Source organism: Panicum virgatum, chromosome 6K (genome assembly GCF_016808335.1).
Source record: "Panicum virgatum strain AP13 chromosome 6K, P.virgatum_v5, whole genome shotgun sequence".
NCBI classification, from domain to species: domain Eukaryota; kingdom Viridiplantae; phylum Streptophyta; class Magnoliopsida; order Poales; family Poaceae; genus Panicum; species Panicum virgatum.
Genome location: NC_053141.1, coordinates 40762292 through 40781747, shown reverse-complemented (window position 1 = coordinate 40781747; position 19456 = coordinate 40762292). Strand labels below are relative to the sequence as shown.

Below are 19456 nucleotides of genomic sequence, written 5' to 3'. Positions count from 1 at the left end.
AGAGCATGAGTTTGGATCAACTTTAATATTCATATGCTTGGTAATGAGCACAAAGCACTACCTGTTAGGTGTATGGGCACATATTTTTTTCTACAATACCCGAACCCGTAGACCTGTGGGTGTTTTAAACGCAATCTAACCTAGTGCAATTGTTATTTTATTTTGTGAATTTTTAATAAATTTAACATCCCGTCTTCTCTACTTCTTATTTTGGTGAACTTTCAATATTTTGGTGGCAGGTATGGGTGTTGTTGCTTTGTAATTATAGTGTTTGTGAATGCATATAATGGATTGGTGACTATATGCATTTCCCAAATATTTGTCCAATCCATTGTTCACATAAATACAGGATGAGCATTTTATAATAATCAACAAGTTTAATATGATAAGCATCATATTTATAGCTTACATAAATACATGATGAGCAAGACTAAAAATCAATAGAGAATAAAATATAAATAACAAGTCCACCCCGAAGCATTTTTGTAGAGCCCCTATGTTTTATTAATATTGGATGAAATATTTGCAAAACACCCCTGATTGGATCATGATTATTGATCGCGGCCCAATTTAGAAGTATTTTGTAAAATTTAGATTAAGTATTTGCAAAGTATCCTCTAATTTGGATCGTGATTATCAATTCAGGGGTTCTTTTGAAAATTTCCGAATTTAGTAGTATTTGCAAACGCCCCCCTGACTCGGACGGGTCGACTCCCGGCCATGGAATACAAAACCGCTCGATAATCGTGATTATCGGTGAAATTTACCGTTACCGATGTTGACTGATATCGGTTTTCAATTGATTTTTCGATGAATTTCGATCCAAATTTTAAAAATTCAAAGAAATTTATAACTAGTGTGGAAAAATTTCTATAAAAAACTAGAGCCTCTCTATAGTCTAGAATGATGTCACATATTAAAAACAACCACCGTTTGCTTAGACAAAAAAATGTTTCCAATACTAAAGCCTGATAATTGATGCAAATCCATCGATAATCAATGCAAATCAGTTGATATTCAACAATTTTGGTTGATTTTCTATTTCCTTTCACCAACTTGACCAAATATGCATGGGGTATTTACTATATTGTTGTATATTATGCTACAAATGGATGGTTATACTGATAATTTGCAATGTAGATTAGTGTTAAATATTAGTGGTGGGAAGAAAGACTTCAATGTTGACTTGTTGTTAAATCAGTTAGGATACAATAGGCTTCAATGTTGACTATAATATGTATGCTTATACTAAAAAAACTGTCTAACTGGTTTACATAATTATTATAAAAAAGTGTCATTTATGAAAAATGGATGTTTTAAGTGTCTTTCTGTATGAATTATGGATGTGGTCATATGAGTCTGTTACCAATTTGCATAAAACTTGTGTCAATTTATGCTAATATGGACAATGTGGTTTGTATGGACTATGTACTTTTTTGTATTTATGTGCAATTTCATTTGGTGTATGCCTATTTGTGTGGTTTGCATAATTATACATAACATGGATATATGTAATATGTATCTATAGTTTATTCAATTTATGTCCAAAATATATGTACATGTTTATTTCTAATGCAATTCTATCGTAAGCTACGTATGTATGTATAATTTACCTTATAAAATACCATACTTAACAAACCAAATAAAAATACTATAAAAATTTCTATTTTCCATCTGCTAAATACATTTCTCAACCGAATTTTCGATAAATCGACCGATTTGCATCGATTATCAATGATAAATCATTGATTATCGATATTTGAATTTAACCTTCCTTATCAGTCGATTTTAGCGATATTTCACCGATTTTCAATAGATTATCGATACCGGAGGGCACTGATAAACCATGTATCAGTGATAACATAAACCATGCTCCCGGCAACCGACGCCCGCCTCCACATCATTCGTCTGAGATTCGGAATCCTCCTCGCCACCGCCGCCGCGACGGCGAGATCCGTGTCCCCGGCATTGCGGCCACCTCCGAGCGACGGCTACAAAGACCAGTGGTGCACACCAGGTTCTCAGCTTGAATGCGGCAGGCAGGAAACGGCAGCAGAGCGGTGGAGCAGCAGCACGAACGGCGGCGATCGGAGTCCACGGGTTTGACGGAGTTGGCGCTCGGCGGTCACGCGGGAGGCGGGAATCGGTAGTGGTGGCGGCGGCGTTGAGATGGATTGGTGCTGATTTGCCGGGAGGCCGGAGGTGAGTTTCCTGATGGTAAGGAGGCAGTCGTTCTTCCTGAAAATTTTCGTATGAGATCTTGCGGTTAAACTGCGTCTGGTTGGATTCGTTGAATGCGAATTGATACCAAGTTTTGCCATGTGAATCGATCTTAGTAAAAGGAAAATTTCGGGGAATGGTGCTGAAAGTTGATTGACATTAGGGCCAACACATCAATTTTGCGGATGAACTCTGCATCCACACTCAGGCACCGCGGCATGGAATATGATTCTTCTGAACTTAGCTTTGAATTTGCAAACCGTCTTAATTATGTGCCCTCTGAGACATTATACAGCCCCATCTTGCAGTTATGGGTTGCCTTATAGAGTGGGTAGGTAGTAGCAATGCTCCAGTGCCTTGTTGCCTTCGTTTCCCCCTTCTTATTAGTTTGTCACTTGTTTAATTCAAGGTAGATTGATATATGTGTGAACTGCATTTCCCTTTTCCCACTAACCACTGTCAGTACAGTCTTGAAACCACAAACATTTATTTAACATGACAAAAATTCAATGTATTTACTATAAACCGTACCATTTGTTAGTTTTGACAAATTGAGAATCAACTAAACAAGTTTTTTTTTTGTAATATAGTGTGTTCTGATACTAACCTCCGTTCACGAATACTTGTCAACTTTGACTTTTACTATTGCTACTTTGACCGCTAATTTTTTAAAAAGTATCCAGTTAACGAGAACACTTAGAGTATCATTGTATTTTATGTCAAGAATACTTAAGTATGACACAAGTTTAAAATGGCATAACAATGAATTTATGGGAAAACTGAAAGTCAAACTTTGAATAGTAAAGTCAAAGTTGTCAATTATTTGTGAATGGAGGTTAGTATTCAGCATCTTGACACTTACATTTCTCCATCTGCACTAAATTTTGTGGATTTTGTCCAAAGTATCAATTGTCCAACTTCTGAGAAGACTTAACAAACTGATGCGGACACATGTTAGTACGTTTGAAGTGCATCTAGGCCGATAGATGTAATGGTAAGTTTCGGTGATTAATGACAACCGTATGCGACTAACGTGTGTTTTGAAGGAAAAATTAATGATTGATTTAGTCCCATATGAAATGTGAAAAGAGACCCCTCAATTCGGAACAATCATGCGTGCCAAGGACTCAATTTCAAAGATTAAGGACCTTTCTAGTCTCAAGTGTCACAAGGAGATGAAGGACACTTGATTTAGATAGGGTTTATAGTTTTTAGTTCTTGACCGTACTATTAAGAGGGGTTCATGAGTTAGTAGCTTGATCAAAATTGAGTTGGCCTTAGAAATCTTGCACACTCGCTCAAAAACAGCTCAAGATAGCCAATAGAAGTTAACACAACACTTGGAAGAAGAAACAATCGAAGTTACATAGAAATCCAAGTCAATTCAGCTGAAAACCAGGAAAAACAGCAGCACCGGTTGAACCGGTGCCCTAGCGTCGGAGCATCCGATGCTTGGCGGAAGGACCGATGCCCTGTCGGTCTATCTCCTCTGGATGAAGGCTGAAATCCTGTATAGCACCGGTTGAACCGATGGTCAGAAAAGTAAGCACCGGTGCAATAAAAGTTCTTTGTTCCAGAGAGCATGTTTTGGTGGACTTCAACTTCTCTTCAGCACCGGTTGAACCGACGCTTCGGAATCAAAGCACCGGTGCATTGAACGTCCTATGTTCTAGAGAGCTTGTTTGAATTGATCAGTGAACCTCTTCAGCACCGGTTGAACCGATGCCCCTACGGAGCATGCACCGGTGCATTGAAGCAAGCCTGGACACTGTGTCAGAACCCCAACGGCTACAATTTGGACACAAAGAGACCGGTTGAACCGACGCCTCAAAACTGACACCCATCGGTTCTTCCGGTGCTCACGGTTTTTCTGCAGTGGACTTCCAACGGCTATGTAACTCCTTCCACTCTATATAAGGGCACCCCATGGCTCATTTCAGTTGCCTTTGACACCCTGAATACTTGAGGCCACCCAAGAGAAGAAGAGGAAGTGCTTTGAGCAAACAAGAGAAGATCTAGCATTTTGTTTGTGCTTCAACCTTGAAGAATCCATCCTTTGCAAGTGTAGCAAGTGTGCTTGAGCTAGGGCCAACTGAGTGTAGGTCAAGTGAAGGCTTAGGAGCTTGTTACTCTTGGTGTTTGACGGCACCTAGCCGGTCTTGGTGATCGGGAGGTTCTTGGTGAGCTCTTGGAGTTTGTGGGAGCCCCAAGACGAGAAGTTTGTACACGGTGTGAAGCTCGCCGTTCCGGAGATGGAGAAGGAGCATTCTTAGTGATCACTTGCTTCTTGGTGAAGCAAGGGAGCTATACCCTTGTGTGGGTGCTCCAACGTGGATTAGGGGGGAGCGTCAACTCCTCGATACCACGAGAAAAAAATCTGGTTGTCTCGTGTCCTTTACTTTTACTTCAAGCATTTAATTCCTTCTGTTGCTTTTTTTGCTTGTAGTTTGACTAGGACAACTTGCTTGTTAGCGTGAGCTCTTACTTAGGATTTGATCTTGCTAGTGTGCATCCATCTAGGCAAAATGATCATGATAGTGTGTTTACCTACCTAAGGACCCTTTGCTAGCATGCTCTAGTGACTAGGTTTCGAATTTATAGATTGGGCAATACTAGTCTAGGTTAAGGACTAGTTAGAAATTCGAAAAAATCCCAATTCAACCCCCCCTTCTTGGGCCACGATCCTTTCAACGTTACTCAACAAAAGTTGAGTTCAGCTGTGCATTGAGCCAATAACTAGTTATTTGTGGAACCATTGTTTTGTATACTTTTCCAAAATGATTTCAACGAGATCTAGTGAAGTTGCTTAATTATGTCATGTACGGTAGACATAGTTGATGGTGTTCATTAAAAAAAAAGAGCCTCGCCACAGCAACCCTTGCATTACTTAATGATCTCATGGCTTCCTTAAAAGGCGAATTTGTGATTAAATGTTGGCAATCTTGGAGCCTCTCTCCTCGACTCTTTCAGGTTGCCAGAACAGTGATACATCTCTTTTAGCTCTCTATTTGTGCTGTGCATAATACTCACCATTGCTTCAGTTGGTAGACAATAAAGTCAAGAAGTTCGTTAATCCCTACCCATCTCATGTTCTGAACTCCGCACAGGTGTGTCTGGCAACATATATTCAGAGCAAGATGAGATGTCAACATTCATAATAAACCTGTATTGCTTTATATTAAACTATAGAAATGCAATATCAACATTCTTCACAGCAAAGTATACGAGTATTATCTAGACCTTTAACCTAAAATATTTAACAAAAAACAGAACCACATTACTGAACAATCTATCCCTTGGCATTCCCAAAGTCAAATAAGTTTATTGATCCCTGCCCATCTCACATCCTGAATCCACCACAGGGATATATGGCAATATATAGTAAGAACAAGATGAGACCCGTTACTCAGCCACCACTTCTGTGCATTCTCATAAATCAAATACTCCATTAACACTTCAGAAATATGAGCCAGATCTTCTTTAATTTTGAGCAAAACATACAAGTCTTCTTGGAATTTTCCGCCTTTAAATCAAACTATATCCGGCTAGCAAGTCAAACTCCTTTTTATTTTGAGAAATCTTATCTTTTTACTTTTATATCTGATTCAAGCACTTCTATTCTTCACCTGTGTTTTTAATACCTCCTTAGTCCTTAGCTTTTATTTCCATTGAGCTCTTTCTTGGAAGATCTGACCAGTACGAGTACGTCCAACTATATATCATGTCACTTTCCTATGATTTACCAATCTCTCTGTTACTAAAAGAATGCTTTGTCCGACATATTGTAGATACAGGAATCTTTCTGATAAAGTTGTTCTTGTCGTGTTTGTTCAGGGATGTACTAGGCTTTGGAGTTATTCCTTTCAGACATGATCTCGATATCAAACAACAAGTAGGCCATTGAAACAGCATGTAAATTATTGATCTAAGTTTGGAAGCATCGAATGATACGGAAAGCTGTCAAACAACAAGTAGGCCATTGAAACAGCATGTAAATTATTGATCTAAGTTTGGAAGCATCGAATGATACGGAAAGCTGTCAAACAACTTGTCCGTTTGTCTTTTACGTGGTGAAATATGTCATTCCTTTTCTCTCCAAAAACTGTCATGTAAATTATTGATCTAAGTTAGTTGCATGAATTATGTACGGCCATGTTGCCTCTAAATTCCAGTTCTCTGGTAGTTTAAGCTAAAAGTATGATGGGGAATAAAATGGCAATGCAGTGGTGTTCTGCAATGGAATTGGTGGGTTAAACCAAATGACAAAACAGAAATGGTAATTGCCAAAAACATGAAACTGGATGTTCCTAATGACCTATTTTCCCTTGTAGATCCACCTGTAGATTTTCTTGCACCGATGTTTCTGTATGCTGCTATCTTGATTGTGAAAATTTGTACTCTGCTGGACGGTCGTTTCTTTCCAATACCAGAGATCCAGGGCAGAGTTTCTGGAAGCTAAAACACCCTGTTATGCCGTTATATATGGGCGCTGTGCTGCTGTACTGGCAGGATGAATACGTATTATTCTTATGTGTTCTTGCTACCTTAATACTGTGCCATTCCTTTCCAACGGTAGGGCTTGATTGGGCCTTCAGGTCTCATCTACGTTTTCCCTCCAGTTTTTAGTGATGAGATGGGTAGCTGCTCAGCTCAGTTCATCAGAGCACATAAGATCTGTAGTCTGTGTGGCCAGGGAGAGTTTGATCTGCAGTCTGTGTTGTTGTGCCACCGTTTCCTCTGTGAGATCAGTTGCCAGTGACTTTCCACGCTAGGATCACGCGCCACGTGTCCTCGTGTAGCTACATTGGTCAAGTGTAACAATCACCTGATTTTCCTTTCGAAAGCAAAAGAGAGAGGAGGACATTTAAAAAAAAAATAGAGGAGGACATCTCGAGAGAAAGAGACGCGTCATTTCAAGCGGCTTTAGCAATGGGATCAATCATGCCTAGGCGGAAACGGGAAAAGGGGCTCTGCAAGGGGAAAGGCGCCTCCGTCCCAGAATCTCTTTTCCTGTCATCTCAGCCGATCAGCCCCAAGCTCTCTGCCCTCCTCTCCTCTCCCCCATCACCTCGCTTTCCAGCGTTCAATCCATCGTCGGCTCGTCGCTCTCTCGGCCATGCCCCCGTGCCCGGCCCCTTCACAGCAAAAGCTCCCTCCCTCCCCACCACCCCTTCTTCTGCAGGAACCGCTCGTCAACCCTTTGCCCCCCTCCTGCGCTCGGGTTGGCAATGGCATGGGCATGGCGCACCACCGCCCCGGCCAACCCGCCGGCGTGGCCGAGCTCTTGCCACCGAAGCGGGCGGGCGGACGGACGCCGGCAGCGTGGGTGGCCACCGGCCGGGCGGCGGACCGGGGCTGTCGTCCCCGGAATCTTTGCTCCTGCTATAGTTCGATCGGGAATGCTGCTGCTTCACGAGGGAAACAGCCGGTCCAACTGGGCGCCGCGCACAGGCCGGGCGCAGGCCTCTGAAAGCTCTGCCGCGATTGTGCCCGTCACTCGTCTTGGGTCGTCGTCCAGTCGTCGTCCTACAGGCTACAGGAGCGCAGGGGAGAGAACACGTCACTGCCCCGCAGTCCACTCGTGTCGTGTCGTACGGTCCCCATGCACGCACGTAGTACACACACCAAACAAATCCGTCCATGGCCGTGTTTGCTGGATGGATGAAGCAAAGTTGCTAAATACAGTAGGCGCTTGCACACAACTGCCGCTGGCAACACAACTGCCGCTGGCAACACACAGAACGTACGTACACGCGAAAATCAGTTCGAACATCAGAGGGGGTGCACTGTTTGCTGCGTCATTCTTCTCCTTCTTCGGCCTGCGATCCGACGAGCAGCAGCTCGTCGCCGCCCTCCTCGCGGTCGACCGCCTCCACGATGCCGTGGACCGCCGCCGCGATGTCGTCCACCGACGAGAGCGCGCAGTCGTCTTCCACCTTCAGGTCATCATGAGCTGGGATACATTAATAAACAATGGCGCGCACGGCCGCTCGCTCGATCTACTAGCTCCACGGCGACATAGTGCTCGTAGACCACGGCCTGTCGCTGGCCCCATGTCGCCGGCTTCATTGAAAACATGGAGACGGGGGAGTTTGGAGGGGTCGTTCCGGACAAGGCGCGGCGCGCGCGGAAACCGAGGCCGGCCGGCCGGGGAGAGGGAGGGGAAAAGTGGCGGCGGGGGAGGGTGGTTGGTAGGTACGCACCTTGAGGCTGAGGGAGTAGAGGGCCATGCGGCGGGCGTCGCTGGTGGCGTTGAGGTGCAGCACGGTGAGGCGGTGGGCCTGCAGCCCGGCGACCAGGCGCAGCAGCTGCCGCGGGCGCCGCCGGGACAGCAGCTTCAGGCTCGCGTGGCTCTCCACCATGGTCACCTCCACGTCCGCCACCGACGACGGCCGCGAGCCCGAGGCGGCGGCGTCGTCGCCGTCGCCGTTGTTGCCGTCGTCCGCGTCGGCGTTGTTCGGTCCCTCGCCGTCTTCGGGTGGCGCGTTCGCGGTGGCGGGGGAGGGGGCGCCGCCGGCGCTCATGGAGTGCTGCGGGAAGGTGAAGAAGCCCGCGAAGGGCCCCGCCGCGGCGTCGGCGTCGCAGCCGGCGGCGCCGGGGGACAGGTCCTGGCGGCGGGCGTGCTTCCGAGCCTCCAGCGACTGGAGCAGCTGCTCCAGCTCCTTGACGTAGTTGATTGCGCCGCCAATTATGGACGCCTGGTCGCCCTGTGCACATCCAGCATCCACGATACAGAAAACCACGCAATAATCTTCATCGAGATCGGCAATGGCGGGTTAAACAATTAAGCCCTAGGCCCTACTCGCCCTAGCTAGATAGGTGCAGTGCAGGCAGGCACGTACCCGTTGCACGTAGGACGGCGGCATGAGGGACCGGAGCGCGGCGAGGTACTCGTTCATCTGCTTGCGGCGGTTGCGCTCGACGGCGATGTGGGTCATCCGCTGGCTCTCCACCTCCTCCCTGTTCTTGACGCTCCTCGTCCTGCGACGCTTCCGCCTCCCCGCCGGCGGCGGCGGCACCGCTACCTCCTGGGAGAAGCCGGCACCACCAGCAGCTGCTGCATTATTGCCACCGCCGCCGCCATTCTCCGGCAGCGGCGGAGCAGATAAGCTGATGCCGTCGGGCTCCTGATGATCAGCCCCCTGCATCATCAAGGCGGAGGAGTTTGCGCCCACCTCCCAGTAGGCGGCAGCGCCCCCTTCCAAGTCCATCACCCTCTCCACGGCCCCGCCATGCTCATTTTCGCCTTGGTCGCCCCAGCTCCACCCTCCTCCTCCTGGAGCCGCCGCCGTGGCCCAGCTGCCGAAGAGCTCCTCAGAGAACACCACGGCCTCCAGCGCCATGCCTCGAGAAACAAATTAATTAGCGTCCAAAACGCTGGCAATGGCAAGCAAGCTAAGGAGGCGAGAATTAAGCAGCAGGCAGCATGTAACGTGTCGCTAGCTAGCTCAGCCCGGCCGAGCTCGCTAGCGAGCCAGCAGCCATAGGTCCGAGAGGAGGAAGAAAGACGAGGAGACACATCTGGAGCTGACGGATAAACTTTATAGACATAGTGCGTGCGTGCAGGCAGGATCCATGGCCCCCCGGCCGTGGGGGGCTCGGAGTGGAGTGGCGTGATTAGGCCATGATTTGGTCGGAGAGACGGGGACGAGATGGCAGGGCCGCAGGGGAGGAGAGAGAGAGAGAGTGAGAGAGAGGAGAGGAAGGGGACGCATGATGGTGTGCTGGCTGCATTGCTGGGTGGCACAGTGGCATCAGGAAACGCAACCCTCACTAGGGGCACTACCGGAAAACCAATAATTGCCGAGTGCCAGACCACGGTCACTCGGCAAACATGATCTTTGCCGAGTGCCAGCAAAAGGGCATTCGGCAAACACGTGGCACACGGTATGCCCTAACTTCGCCGAGAGCTGGCCGTCGGCAAAGTATGGCACTCGGCAACCATTGCTCTTTGCCGAGTGCCACCGGGTCCGCACTCGGCAAAGACCGCACACGTGCCCAGCATGCGCGCCCGCCGTACGCCGGCCGTTAGGGTGGCTCACGGCGTTAAGTCTTTGCCGAGTGTCTACACGTGGCACTCGGCAAAGATCAATCTTTGCCGAGTGCCCACGGCTGGCACTCGGCAAAGCTTCTTTTGCCAAGTGCCCGGGCTCCAGCACTCGGCAAATGTGGTTAATTTTTTTTGAGCTTTCAAATTTTTTTGTTCTGTACTTAAATTTGGGAATGTAATGCCTAGTAACATAAATACTTTTATTGATTGGTTTACTATTTTCTGTTAATTTATTTGTTTGCGGGGAATAATCAGTCGAAGTCAATTTAAAATTAGAAGTGGGTCGAAATTTCGAAATCAATGAATGGAAATTTGATATTGATGTACGTGAATCAAAACGGATGCCGTATGCGCGAAAGAACTTAACAGTTGAAGCATCTTTACTCGGAAACTTGATCACAAGCGTGTGCACGGACGTTCGGAAAAAAACCAAAAATAGCATACAATGTCTGAAAATCATGGGACTTGTGCAAATCTCTTGGTTTCATGCGAGGATAGAGTGGAAAAAAAATTGACGTTTCGGACACGTGACAATGTACGCCGCTTACAAGCCGGAGAATCTCCGGAGAAGTTTCAAAGAGATTTGTAGTATCCGATTGGATTTGTGGTTGAAATGAAAGTCGCATATGATTTTCAACGTGAAACTTTTTATATAGAGAAATAACAATAAAATATGTGTCCTCTGAAAATTTGGTTAATTTTTTATTTCGTTATGTATATATAAAATTATTTTTGGGACACATTGAAAATCAATATATATATTTAGTTTCAACTTGATCTTTAAACGTATGAAATAATAGGATTTTTTTGCATGAAATCATGAACCATAAATTGTTGCATTATTTTGATAAATTATTTAGTTGATAGTCACTAAATTTTTGTTACATACCTCATCAAAACAAATTTGTTGATATAAATTAAATTTGACTTTAGAAACACATGAAATAACAGATTTTCTCGCATAAAATCAAGAAACTTGAAATACAAATTTTTATAATTTGAGTTTGAAATAATTATGCATGAAATAATTTTTTTTTTGAATTCATGGTTTATCTGCATTCTAATTCACAGTTTATTGTAAAAAAAATTTTTGCCGAGTGCCACCTGACCCGGCACTCGGCAAACATATGAAAGAATTATTTTTTAAAGGGCATTGCCGAGTGCCAGATCGGGGGCACTCGGCAAAGCCGATGCAGCACTCGACGAAGTGGGGGGTTCATGACTTACCCCGGCGCCTTCCACACACGCCACACACTCGACACACACACACACACACACACACACGCTCACGTTGCCGCCGTCCCGCCGCCGGACCGCGCCCTCACCCCGCCGCCGACCCGCGCAGCCCACGTTCCGCGCCACGCCACCGCCGCCGACCCTCGCTGCCCCCGGAGCGCGCCCCAGCCCCGGCGACCCGCCCCGCCCGGGCCCGCGCCGGCGCCGTCGCTCGTCGTCGCCTCGGCCAGCGCCGCTCCGGCCGCGCCGCCCCCGGCCAACAACGCCGCCGGACCGCGCCCCCGGCCCGCAGTGCTGCTCTGGGCGCGCCGCCCCCGTCCTGCGCCGCCGGCCGCCCGAGGTAATTTTTTTAAATTTTTTTAGTTCATAATTTAATCGTTTACTATTTATAGAATTTAGTTTTTTATTGTTATTTATATTTTGTTTATATCGAATTTAGGTTATTTAGTTTATTATTAGATAGTTATTTATAGTTTGTTTATATAGAATTTAGTTTATTTAGAATTTAGTTTATATATATTCTTAGTGTATATTTTTAATTTGTTTGTTTATTTAGTGAAGTAGATATTTATTTAGTTTATTTTAGAGTTTAGTTCATTTGGATATTGATATGTATTTAGTTTATTTAGTAAATTATGTTCGTAGATCGCGTAAAACAGTTAGGCGTCTCCCGTTCGGAAGAGATACGACTGGAGATATGCAGTTTTTTCTGCATATCTTTAATTGTATCTGTTTCGAATTGTCCACGCTTCTTTGGACAGCCCGAGGATGCGTAGATGGGGTCAGGTTCTATGGTCCACTCCGATCCGAGTCAGAGTTTCGGCATCACCTCCCTGTTGTTCTCGGGATACACAATCTCCCTTTCGGGACGTGTATCTGGAGAACAACGGGGAGGTGCTGTCGAAATTCTGTCTCGGATAGGAGTGGATCATAGAAGCTGATCTTATCTACGCATGGTCGGGTGGGATTAGGACCTATCTTTACCGACAAGAGTCTAAGCCGAATTTTGATAGTAGTCGCTGATATCTTGGAAGATGGATGACCGTGAGTGGATGTACACCGGCCGGGTAACTCGAGCTAGCATGACCAATGAATGGATTGAGAAGACTAACGAGTTCTTGGAAGGGGCATGGGCGCAAGCTGAAGGGTCGAGATTCATGTGGTGTCCCTACAAGAGTTGTGGAAACCAGAAACGAAAGACAAAGAAGGTCATGGGCGAACATCTTGTCAATTATGGATTTACGCCAGACTATACCCGGTAGATCTTTCATGGTGAAGCCCATCGTATGAGGGACGAGGTCGTGAGGCAACGCATCGATGAATGTGATGCTGCTGGTGGGATTGGAGACATGTTAGACGACTATGAGGAGGCACATTTCGGTGAAGGTCCGCAAGAGAAGGAGCCAGAGGCAAGCACAAAGGCGTTTTACGAGATGTTGGAGGCGGCACAGAAACCTCTTCACGGCCAAACAAAGGTTTCTCAGCTGGACGGCATTGGACGCCTTATGGCCTTAAAGTCCCAGTTTGGCCTCACATTCTGCCCAAGACAATGTATCAGGCGACGAAAATCCTTAGTGCACTGAAGATGCCATATGAGCAGATACATTCTTGTCCTAATGTGTGAATCTTATTTAGGAAAGAGCACGAGGCTGAAACTTATTGTCCAAAATGCAAAGCCTCAAGATTCCTGGAGGTGGATGCTGGTGACGGTCAGCCTAAGAGGTAGCTCACGATTCCTGTGAAAATCGTACGTTACCTTCCGTTCATTCAGAGGATCCAAAGACTCTATATGAACGAGGAAACCGCGAAATAGATGACATGACACAAAAAAAAGGTGTTCGATACAACCCATATAAGATGGTGCATCCCTCCGACGGTGAGTCATGGACTCATTTTGATGAGATTCATCATGAGAATGCTAAAGAAGCTCGTAATGTACGTGTTGCGCTGGCAACCAATGGATTCAATCCTTATGGTATGATGGCCGCATTGTACTCATGTTGGCTCGTGTTCATTATTCCCTTGAATCTCCCCCCCGGCGTTCTCTTTCAATGACAAATCATATTTGTGTCGTTGATTATTCCTGAGCACCCAGGGAATAAAATGAGTGTTTACATGGAGCCTCTAATCGATGAGTTGATCAAAGCATGGGAGGAGGGGGTGTGGACGTACGACCGAGCGACAAAGACAAACTTCAGAATGTATGTGTGGTACCACTACTCTCTGCATGACCTCCCAGCGTATGGCATTTTCTGCGGGTGGTGTACTCATGGAAAGTTCCCATGCCCAACATGCAAGGCAACTCTGCAGTTCATTTGGTTGAGAAAGGGGGGCAAGTATTCGTCGTTTGACAAACATCGACAATCCCTTCCTGCTGCCCATCCATTTAGAAGAGCATTAAGAACTTCACGAAAGGTGTCGTAGTTACACGATCTGCACCGCAGATGCTGACGAGTGCCGTGCTTCATGATCAGATAGATGCTCTCCAGGTCAATGATGCAGGTGGTTTTGTGGGATATGGCGAAGAACATTCCTGGACTCAGGTCTCTGGCTTGTGGAGGCTTCCCTATATTAATGATCTCCTCCTTCCACACAATATTGATGCCATGCACACTGAAAAGAATTGGGGCGAGGCTCTTTTTGGAACTGTCATGGACATTCCTGATAAGACGAAGGACAACGTCAAGGCTCGAGTGGATCTGGCAACGTTGTGCGATAGACCAAGATACGAAATGAAGACTCTGAGACCAGGGAGACAATGGAGGAAGACTCCGGCGGATTTCGTCCTAACGAGGCCCCAAAAAAAGGAAGCACTAGAGTGGATCCAAAAGTTACAATTTCCAGATGGGTATGCAGCGAATCTGAGGGGAGTTAATTTGACTACGATGCGAATTAACGGGTTGAAGAGTCATGACTACCACATATGGATTGAGCGGCTTCTTCCTGTGATGGTTCGAGGCTATCTCCCTGATAATATATGGCGAGTGTTGGCAGAGTTGAGCAATTTCTTTCGCCAGCTGTGTGCTAAGGAGTTATCTCGGGTCGTCATTTCGGACATGGAAAAAGTGGCCCCTGTGTTGCTATGTAAGCTGGAGAAGATCTTTCCACCCGCCTTCTTCAATCCGATGCAGCATTTGCTTCTACATCTTCCGTATGAGGCACGGATGGGGGGCCCTGTGCAGTACCGTTGGTGCTATCCAATTGAGAGATGTTAGAAGGTCCTTCAAACGAAATGCAAAAATAAATGTAAAATTGAAACTTCTATTGCAGAGTCATATATTCTGGAGGAGGTGTCAAACTTGACAACCAAATACTATGGTGACAATCTTCCCAGCGTGCATAATCCACCCCCTCGTTACAATGCTGGCGATAATGAATCGAGTCTCAGCATCTTCCGAGGACAACTTGGAAGTGCAAGTGATGCGAGGTAAAAGACCTTGAACCATGAAGAGTGGCGCCGTATCAAGCTATACGCGTTGACCAACCTTTCCGAGGGGGAGCCGTATATTGCGTAAGTACTCAACATTGTGCCCAATTCACGAGTTTTCGTTTCACAAGTTTCCACTACTTAGCATCCAACCCCCTTTGTCATTTTTGATACAGGGAATTTCAACAACTATTTTGGCGTCGCTCAAGGGCTCCAACCCCGATGGAAATGGAGAGTCTTCTTAAAAATGGCGCGGGAAATTCACAACCCGATTTCATTTATTGGTTTCAACAGAAGGTAGTCTTGAATTCATAGTTCTATTCCATTTCGTTGTCCTCGAACTATATGACAAACTATCCTGCATACGCTTACAGGGCCAAACTGATTTGTCCATGAGTGCCGAGTTGAGACAGGTTTCCGATGGTTTTAGCTACAGGGTCAAGTCGTTTAACGTTTATGACGTGAACGGATATCGCTTCCACACAATGACATACGAGCAGAGTCGACCCAATCGAAGAACCACTAATACTGGCGTTTTTACGCCAAGTCAAGACGGAGTCGAGTATTACGGAAGAGTTGAAAAAATATACGAACTCAAGTTTCATGGTTCTGTACCGCTCACTCCAATCATTTTCAAATTCCATTGGTTTGATCCAACATTAACAAGACATACCCCTAGTGTTGGCCTAGTCGAAATTCGACAGGATTCAACGTTACAAGGCAAAGATGCGTACATTGTGGCTCAACAAGCCATACAAGTTTATTATCTCTCATACCCGTGCCAAACCGACCAACGTCTTCGGGGTTGGGATGTTGTGTATAAAGTATCGCCACACGGCAAACTACATCTCCCAAACAACGAAGATTACAACAATGATAGAGAGTTTTTTCAAGAAGAGGGGCTGCAAGGAAGTTTTGAGATAGACTTATCCGACGAGATTGGAATGGAAGTCGACAATGAAAGGGAAGTTGACGAGGAAGGTGGAGATGAGGTTCAAAATATTCAAGACTTACAATTACTAGAGCGACTACGTTTAGGCAGAGACAGTGAAGACGACATTCCTCCTTCGGATTCTGCTGGTTATGTTGACATAGCTGATAGTGATGATGAGGATTACGATCCAGCTAATCCCGATTATGATGACTACTTCTAAAACATGTAGGACTCGCAATATTTAATATATATTATGTTAATTTGTAGTTATATTTTCTTTATTTTTATTTATTTGCAAGTATTGTTTATCCTGACTAATTCGTTCACTCCTTTTGATTTCAGATAACTAAACAAAGATGCCAGGCGGTCACAAGATGACTTGGCTGAGCTCCTTGTACAGAGGCAGTGGTGGAGGAGGCGGTAGTGGGTCCGACGCACCCGAGGGGTCCGGGAGCCGTAGTGTTCGCAAAGGTGGTGGAGGAGGGGGAGGGAAAGGGAGACGGAGAGGGAGGGGTGGAGGAGGAGGTAGTGGGAGTGGTGGAGGAGGTAAGGTGAGGAGGGGGAGGAGGGAGAGGACCCCTTCTCCTGTAGAGCACGAGGAGGAGGAGGAGGAGGAGAGGGTGGAGGACCAGGGGAGCTAGGAGGAGGAGGAGCACGTGGAGGGAGACAAGGAGGAGGCCGAGGAGGGGGCGGCAGGAGATGAGCAGGTGGTGTGGTTGCGTGGACCGTCGCAACTCCCACGACGTCCGATACCTCTAGCGAGACGCCCGATGATTCGGCCACTAGAGCCTAAGTAAGTATGTTAGTACTTATTTATTATGCATTACATATATTTAAAATTGCAATACTAACTAAAATTTTACCTTAAACACTCTTGCATGGGGTGGTTTTTTGTGCAGTCTAGTGAGCACAAACGGAAGCCCAATGGTATCTTGGGTCTTTTGTGCCGGCTGCACTTCCCCGGGCTCGTGATGCATGCCGGGGTGCTGGAGCCGGCATATACGTGGGACCACTACATGGCCAGCCCGGATGCTACTGATCGCGAAGGAAGGAACTTCACCACCAAAGCGAGGCGGGTGGTCGGGGAGTTGTGGGTAAGTCATCCTCGCACTAAAATGGTTGAAATATCGCATCCTGTTTCAATTTTTGGAATAATGATGGCAATTATCTTGTGGGTATATATGCAGGATTTCTACAGGTGCGAGGAAGGCTATGAGGCCCGAGCGAACGAGCTGGCTCACCAGGCTTGCTACAAGCTGGTGAAGGACATGCACTACGAGGCGCGTGTCCAGGCCGTCGTTGTGTACTGCGCCGAGTTCGAGAAGAGGAGTGTCAAGAAACCAGCCGCAAGGGACATCTTACTCGCGCGAGACCAGTACTTAAGGGTAAATAAATGCCATCTCTACTCATTTATCTTGTATTTGATATTACAATATGTCAAGCACTTCATTACGTTTAGGTGCCTCCGAACTGGTGCGCAAACAAGGCCGAGTGTTGGTCTATGATGGTGGACAAGTGGATCAACGAGGATTGGGCCCACTAGCACGCCTTATGCCGGGAGCGCCGCTTGATGATGCCGGGTCCGGCACATCATCAAGGGAGGCTTAGCCTCGGCGAGTACAAGAATACTTGGGTAAGTTCACTAATTTCTTCATTCTTTCTAAAGCTATATTTTTAATTCTTACTAATCATCTTGTTGACTTCTTGGCAGTCGGAGTCTCATCCAGGCCAGTCTTGCAACGACTTCACGGCGTACGCCATGTCTCACATGGGCAGGGCGACGTCGGACGTGGCCTACAACCCGGCGGCTCTACCAAAGGCCTACACAAACCCAAGCATCCACGCGCGCATCACTGCGTACACGGAGGTGGGAAGGGTGCTCCACGGGGAGACTTGGGATCCGACCACCGCGCCACTCTCCGGAGAAGCCATCATGAGGGCGGGACAGGGGAAGAAGCACGGGCGGTACTTGATCGCCAACAGCTTGGTCGACACGGCGAGTACGCCCAGTCTCTCGCAGCTTAGGGCAAGTACCACCGACTCGACCCCGCCCATACGCCCACAGCCTGAGACTTCAGTGGCCAGCGTGCACCAAAGACAGGTTAGTTTAGATTTAGTTGTTGTTCTATGATTAAAATGAAACTTTGTTTCGTATTGTCACATGGAGGTTTAAATCTTGTAGGCCGAGATGGAGGCAAAGTTTGAGGAGGTGCCGAATGAAGATCGAGGCCAAGCTGGAGCAGGAGCGGAAGCTGAGGGAGGAGCAGTCGGTTATGTTGCACAGGATGGTCACCTGGATGCAAGGACTTGGCACGTCAATGAACTATGCGACACCGCCTCCTCCCTTCGCCTTACCAGCTCAGCCTTACTTTCCTGCAGGACCTTCTGACACTCCCGTGAGTATGCTTTGTTTGTAGATATTAATTATTATATCTCTGTTATTCTTACTCAATTTATGTGTTTCTATTTGCAGAATCAGTCGTGGAATGTATCGAACGACCCTCCTCCGGACCAGAACTCGCCGGCGGCCCCGTGGCAATCTTGGCCAACCCCCTCCACCTGACCGTGAGTGATTTGTAGTACCCTACTGGACTTGTGATGTGATGGACTTGTAGTACCCTTGTGGACTTGTGATGTGATGTGATGGACTTGTATTCGGACTCTATCTATGTGATGGACTTTCAGACTCGTTTTATGTGATGTGATGGACATTATCTTTGTGTTATTTGCATCGATGCTATTGTCGCAATTGACAATTATATATTTGTCGTTATAACTGACTGTAATGACCCCTGCATTTATATATATATTTGTTGTATTTGTATAAAAAAACAGAGAAAAAAGAAGCAAAAAAAGAAAAATAGACCACTTTGCCGAGTGCTTAAGCCAATACACTCGGCAAAGTGGCCTTCCACAGGACAGCACGACAGTACTTTGACGAGTGCTAAAACCCTGGCACTCGGCAAAGTTTCAAACGTTTGCCAAGTGCCAGGATCCAGCACTCGGCAAAGCGGCCACGTGGCGCCACCCTGGGCCGGCACTTTGCCGAGTGCCAGACGCCGACACTCGGCAAAGTTTGAAACTTTGCCGAGTGTCCGCCGTTAGGCACTCGGCAAAGTGCCGGCCCAGGGTGGCGCCACGTGGCTACTTTGCCGAGTGCCCGAAATCCGACACTCGGCAAAGATCCCTTTGCCGTGGGAGGCTTTGCCAAGTGGCGTTTGCCGAGTGTAACACTCAGCAAAGAGTTTGCCGAGTGCAAACTGGCCTTTGCCGAGTGTAACCGGCACTCGGCAAAGCCAGTGAATCTGGTAGTGGGGAAGCTAAAAACAAGGCGGGCTCCCTAGACTACAGAAAATACACAACATGTCATTCCAGATTTACCAATCGCGGCAGGTGATTTGCGCAGGTGGACCGGGCGGAGCAGAGGCCGCCGGACATCAGCCACGTGGTAAAAATGGTGGGGGTGATCTGATTCTGATCGGAGTGGGCGACGGAGACCCACACGCCTGGTAACTTTTTCCTAGAGCCCCGGGGCATATGATCGTCGTCGTCGTCGTCGCTCGTTCGCTCTCAGGCGGGGGGGGGGGGG

The 19456-nt window shown here is 46.9% G+C and overlaps 2 protein-coding genes and 1 long non-coding RNA gene across 3 annotated transcripts; 2 read left to right on the top strand and 1 right to left on the bottom strand.

The window, feature by feature from the left end:
* Positions 1–1878: 1878 nt before the first annotated feature.
* LOC120712670 lies at positions 1879–6386 on the top strand. The gene is made up of 2 exons (XR_005690975.1): positions 1879–2202; positions 6055–6386. It is a non-coding gene; the product is annotated as an uncharacterized LOC120712670 (long non-coding RNA).
* A 1454-nt stretch (positions 6387–7840) lies between these two features.
* LOC120712669 (transcription factor bHLH94-like) lies at positions 7841–9941 on the bottom strand. The gene is made up of 3 exons (XM_039998512.1): positions 9063–9941; positions 8424–8927; positions 7841–8156 (listed from the first exon to the last, which is right to left on the bottom strand). The coding sequence occupies exons 1-3, from the start codon at positions 9561–9563 to the stop codon at positions 8019–8021; spliced, it is 1143 nt and encodes a 380-aa protein (XP_039854446.1). The 5' UTR covers positions 9564–9941; the 3' UTR covers positions 7841–8018.
* Positions 9942–14112: 4171 nt separating this feature from the next.
* LOC120713491 lies at positions 14113–18430 on the top strand. Its single transcript, XM_039999442.1, has 7 exons — positions 14113–14208; positions 16767–16961; positions 17055–17252; positions 17411–17500; positions 17579–17968; positions 18050–18133; positions 18341–18430. Exons 1-7 carry the CDS (start codon positions 14113–14115, stop codon positions 18428–18430), a joined length of 1143 nt encoding a protein of 380 aa, XP_039855376.1.
* The last annotated feature ends 1026 nt before the right edge of the window (positions 18431–19456 follow it).

Excerpts from the sequence above, each read along its gene's own strand:
- LOC120712669 (XM_039998512.1), bottom strand. The coding sequence starts at position 9,563 with ATGGCGCTGGAGGCCGTGGTGTTCTCTGAGGAGCTCTTCGGCAGCTGG. Across the intron at positions 8,928-9,062 it reads CGCCGTCCTACGTGCAACGG|GGCGACCAGGCGTCCATAAT; the intron begins GTACGTGCCTGC and ends GGATGTGCACAG. Across the intron at positions 8,157-8,423 it reads TCTACTCCCTCAGCCTCAAG|GTGGAAGACGACTGCGCGCT; the intron begins GTGCGTACCTAC and ends GATGACCTGAAG.
- LOC120713491 (XM_039999442.1), top strand. The coding sequence starts at position 14,113 with ATGCACACTGAAAAGAATTGGGGCGAGGCTCTTTTTGGAACTGTCATG. Across the intron at positions 14,209-16,766 it reads TCAAGGCTCGAGTGGATCTG|TCTAGTGAGCACAAACGGAA; the intron begins GCAACGTTGTGC and ends TTTTTTGTGCAG. Across the intron at positions 18,134-18,340 it reads CGGAAGCTGAGGGAGGAGCA|AATCAGTCGTGGAATGTATC; the intron begins GTCGGTTATGTT and ends TTCTATTTGCAG.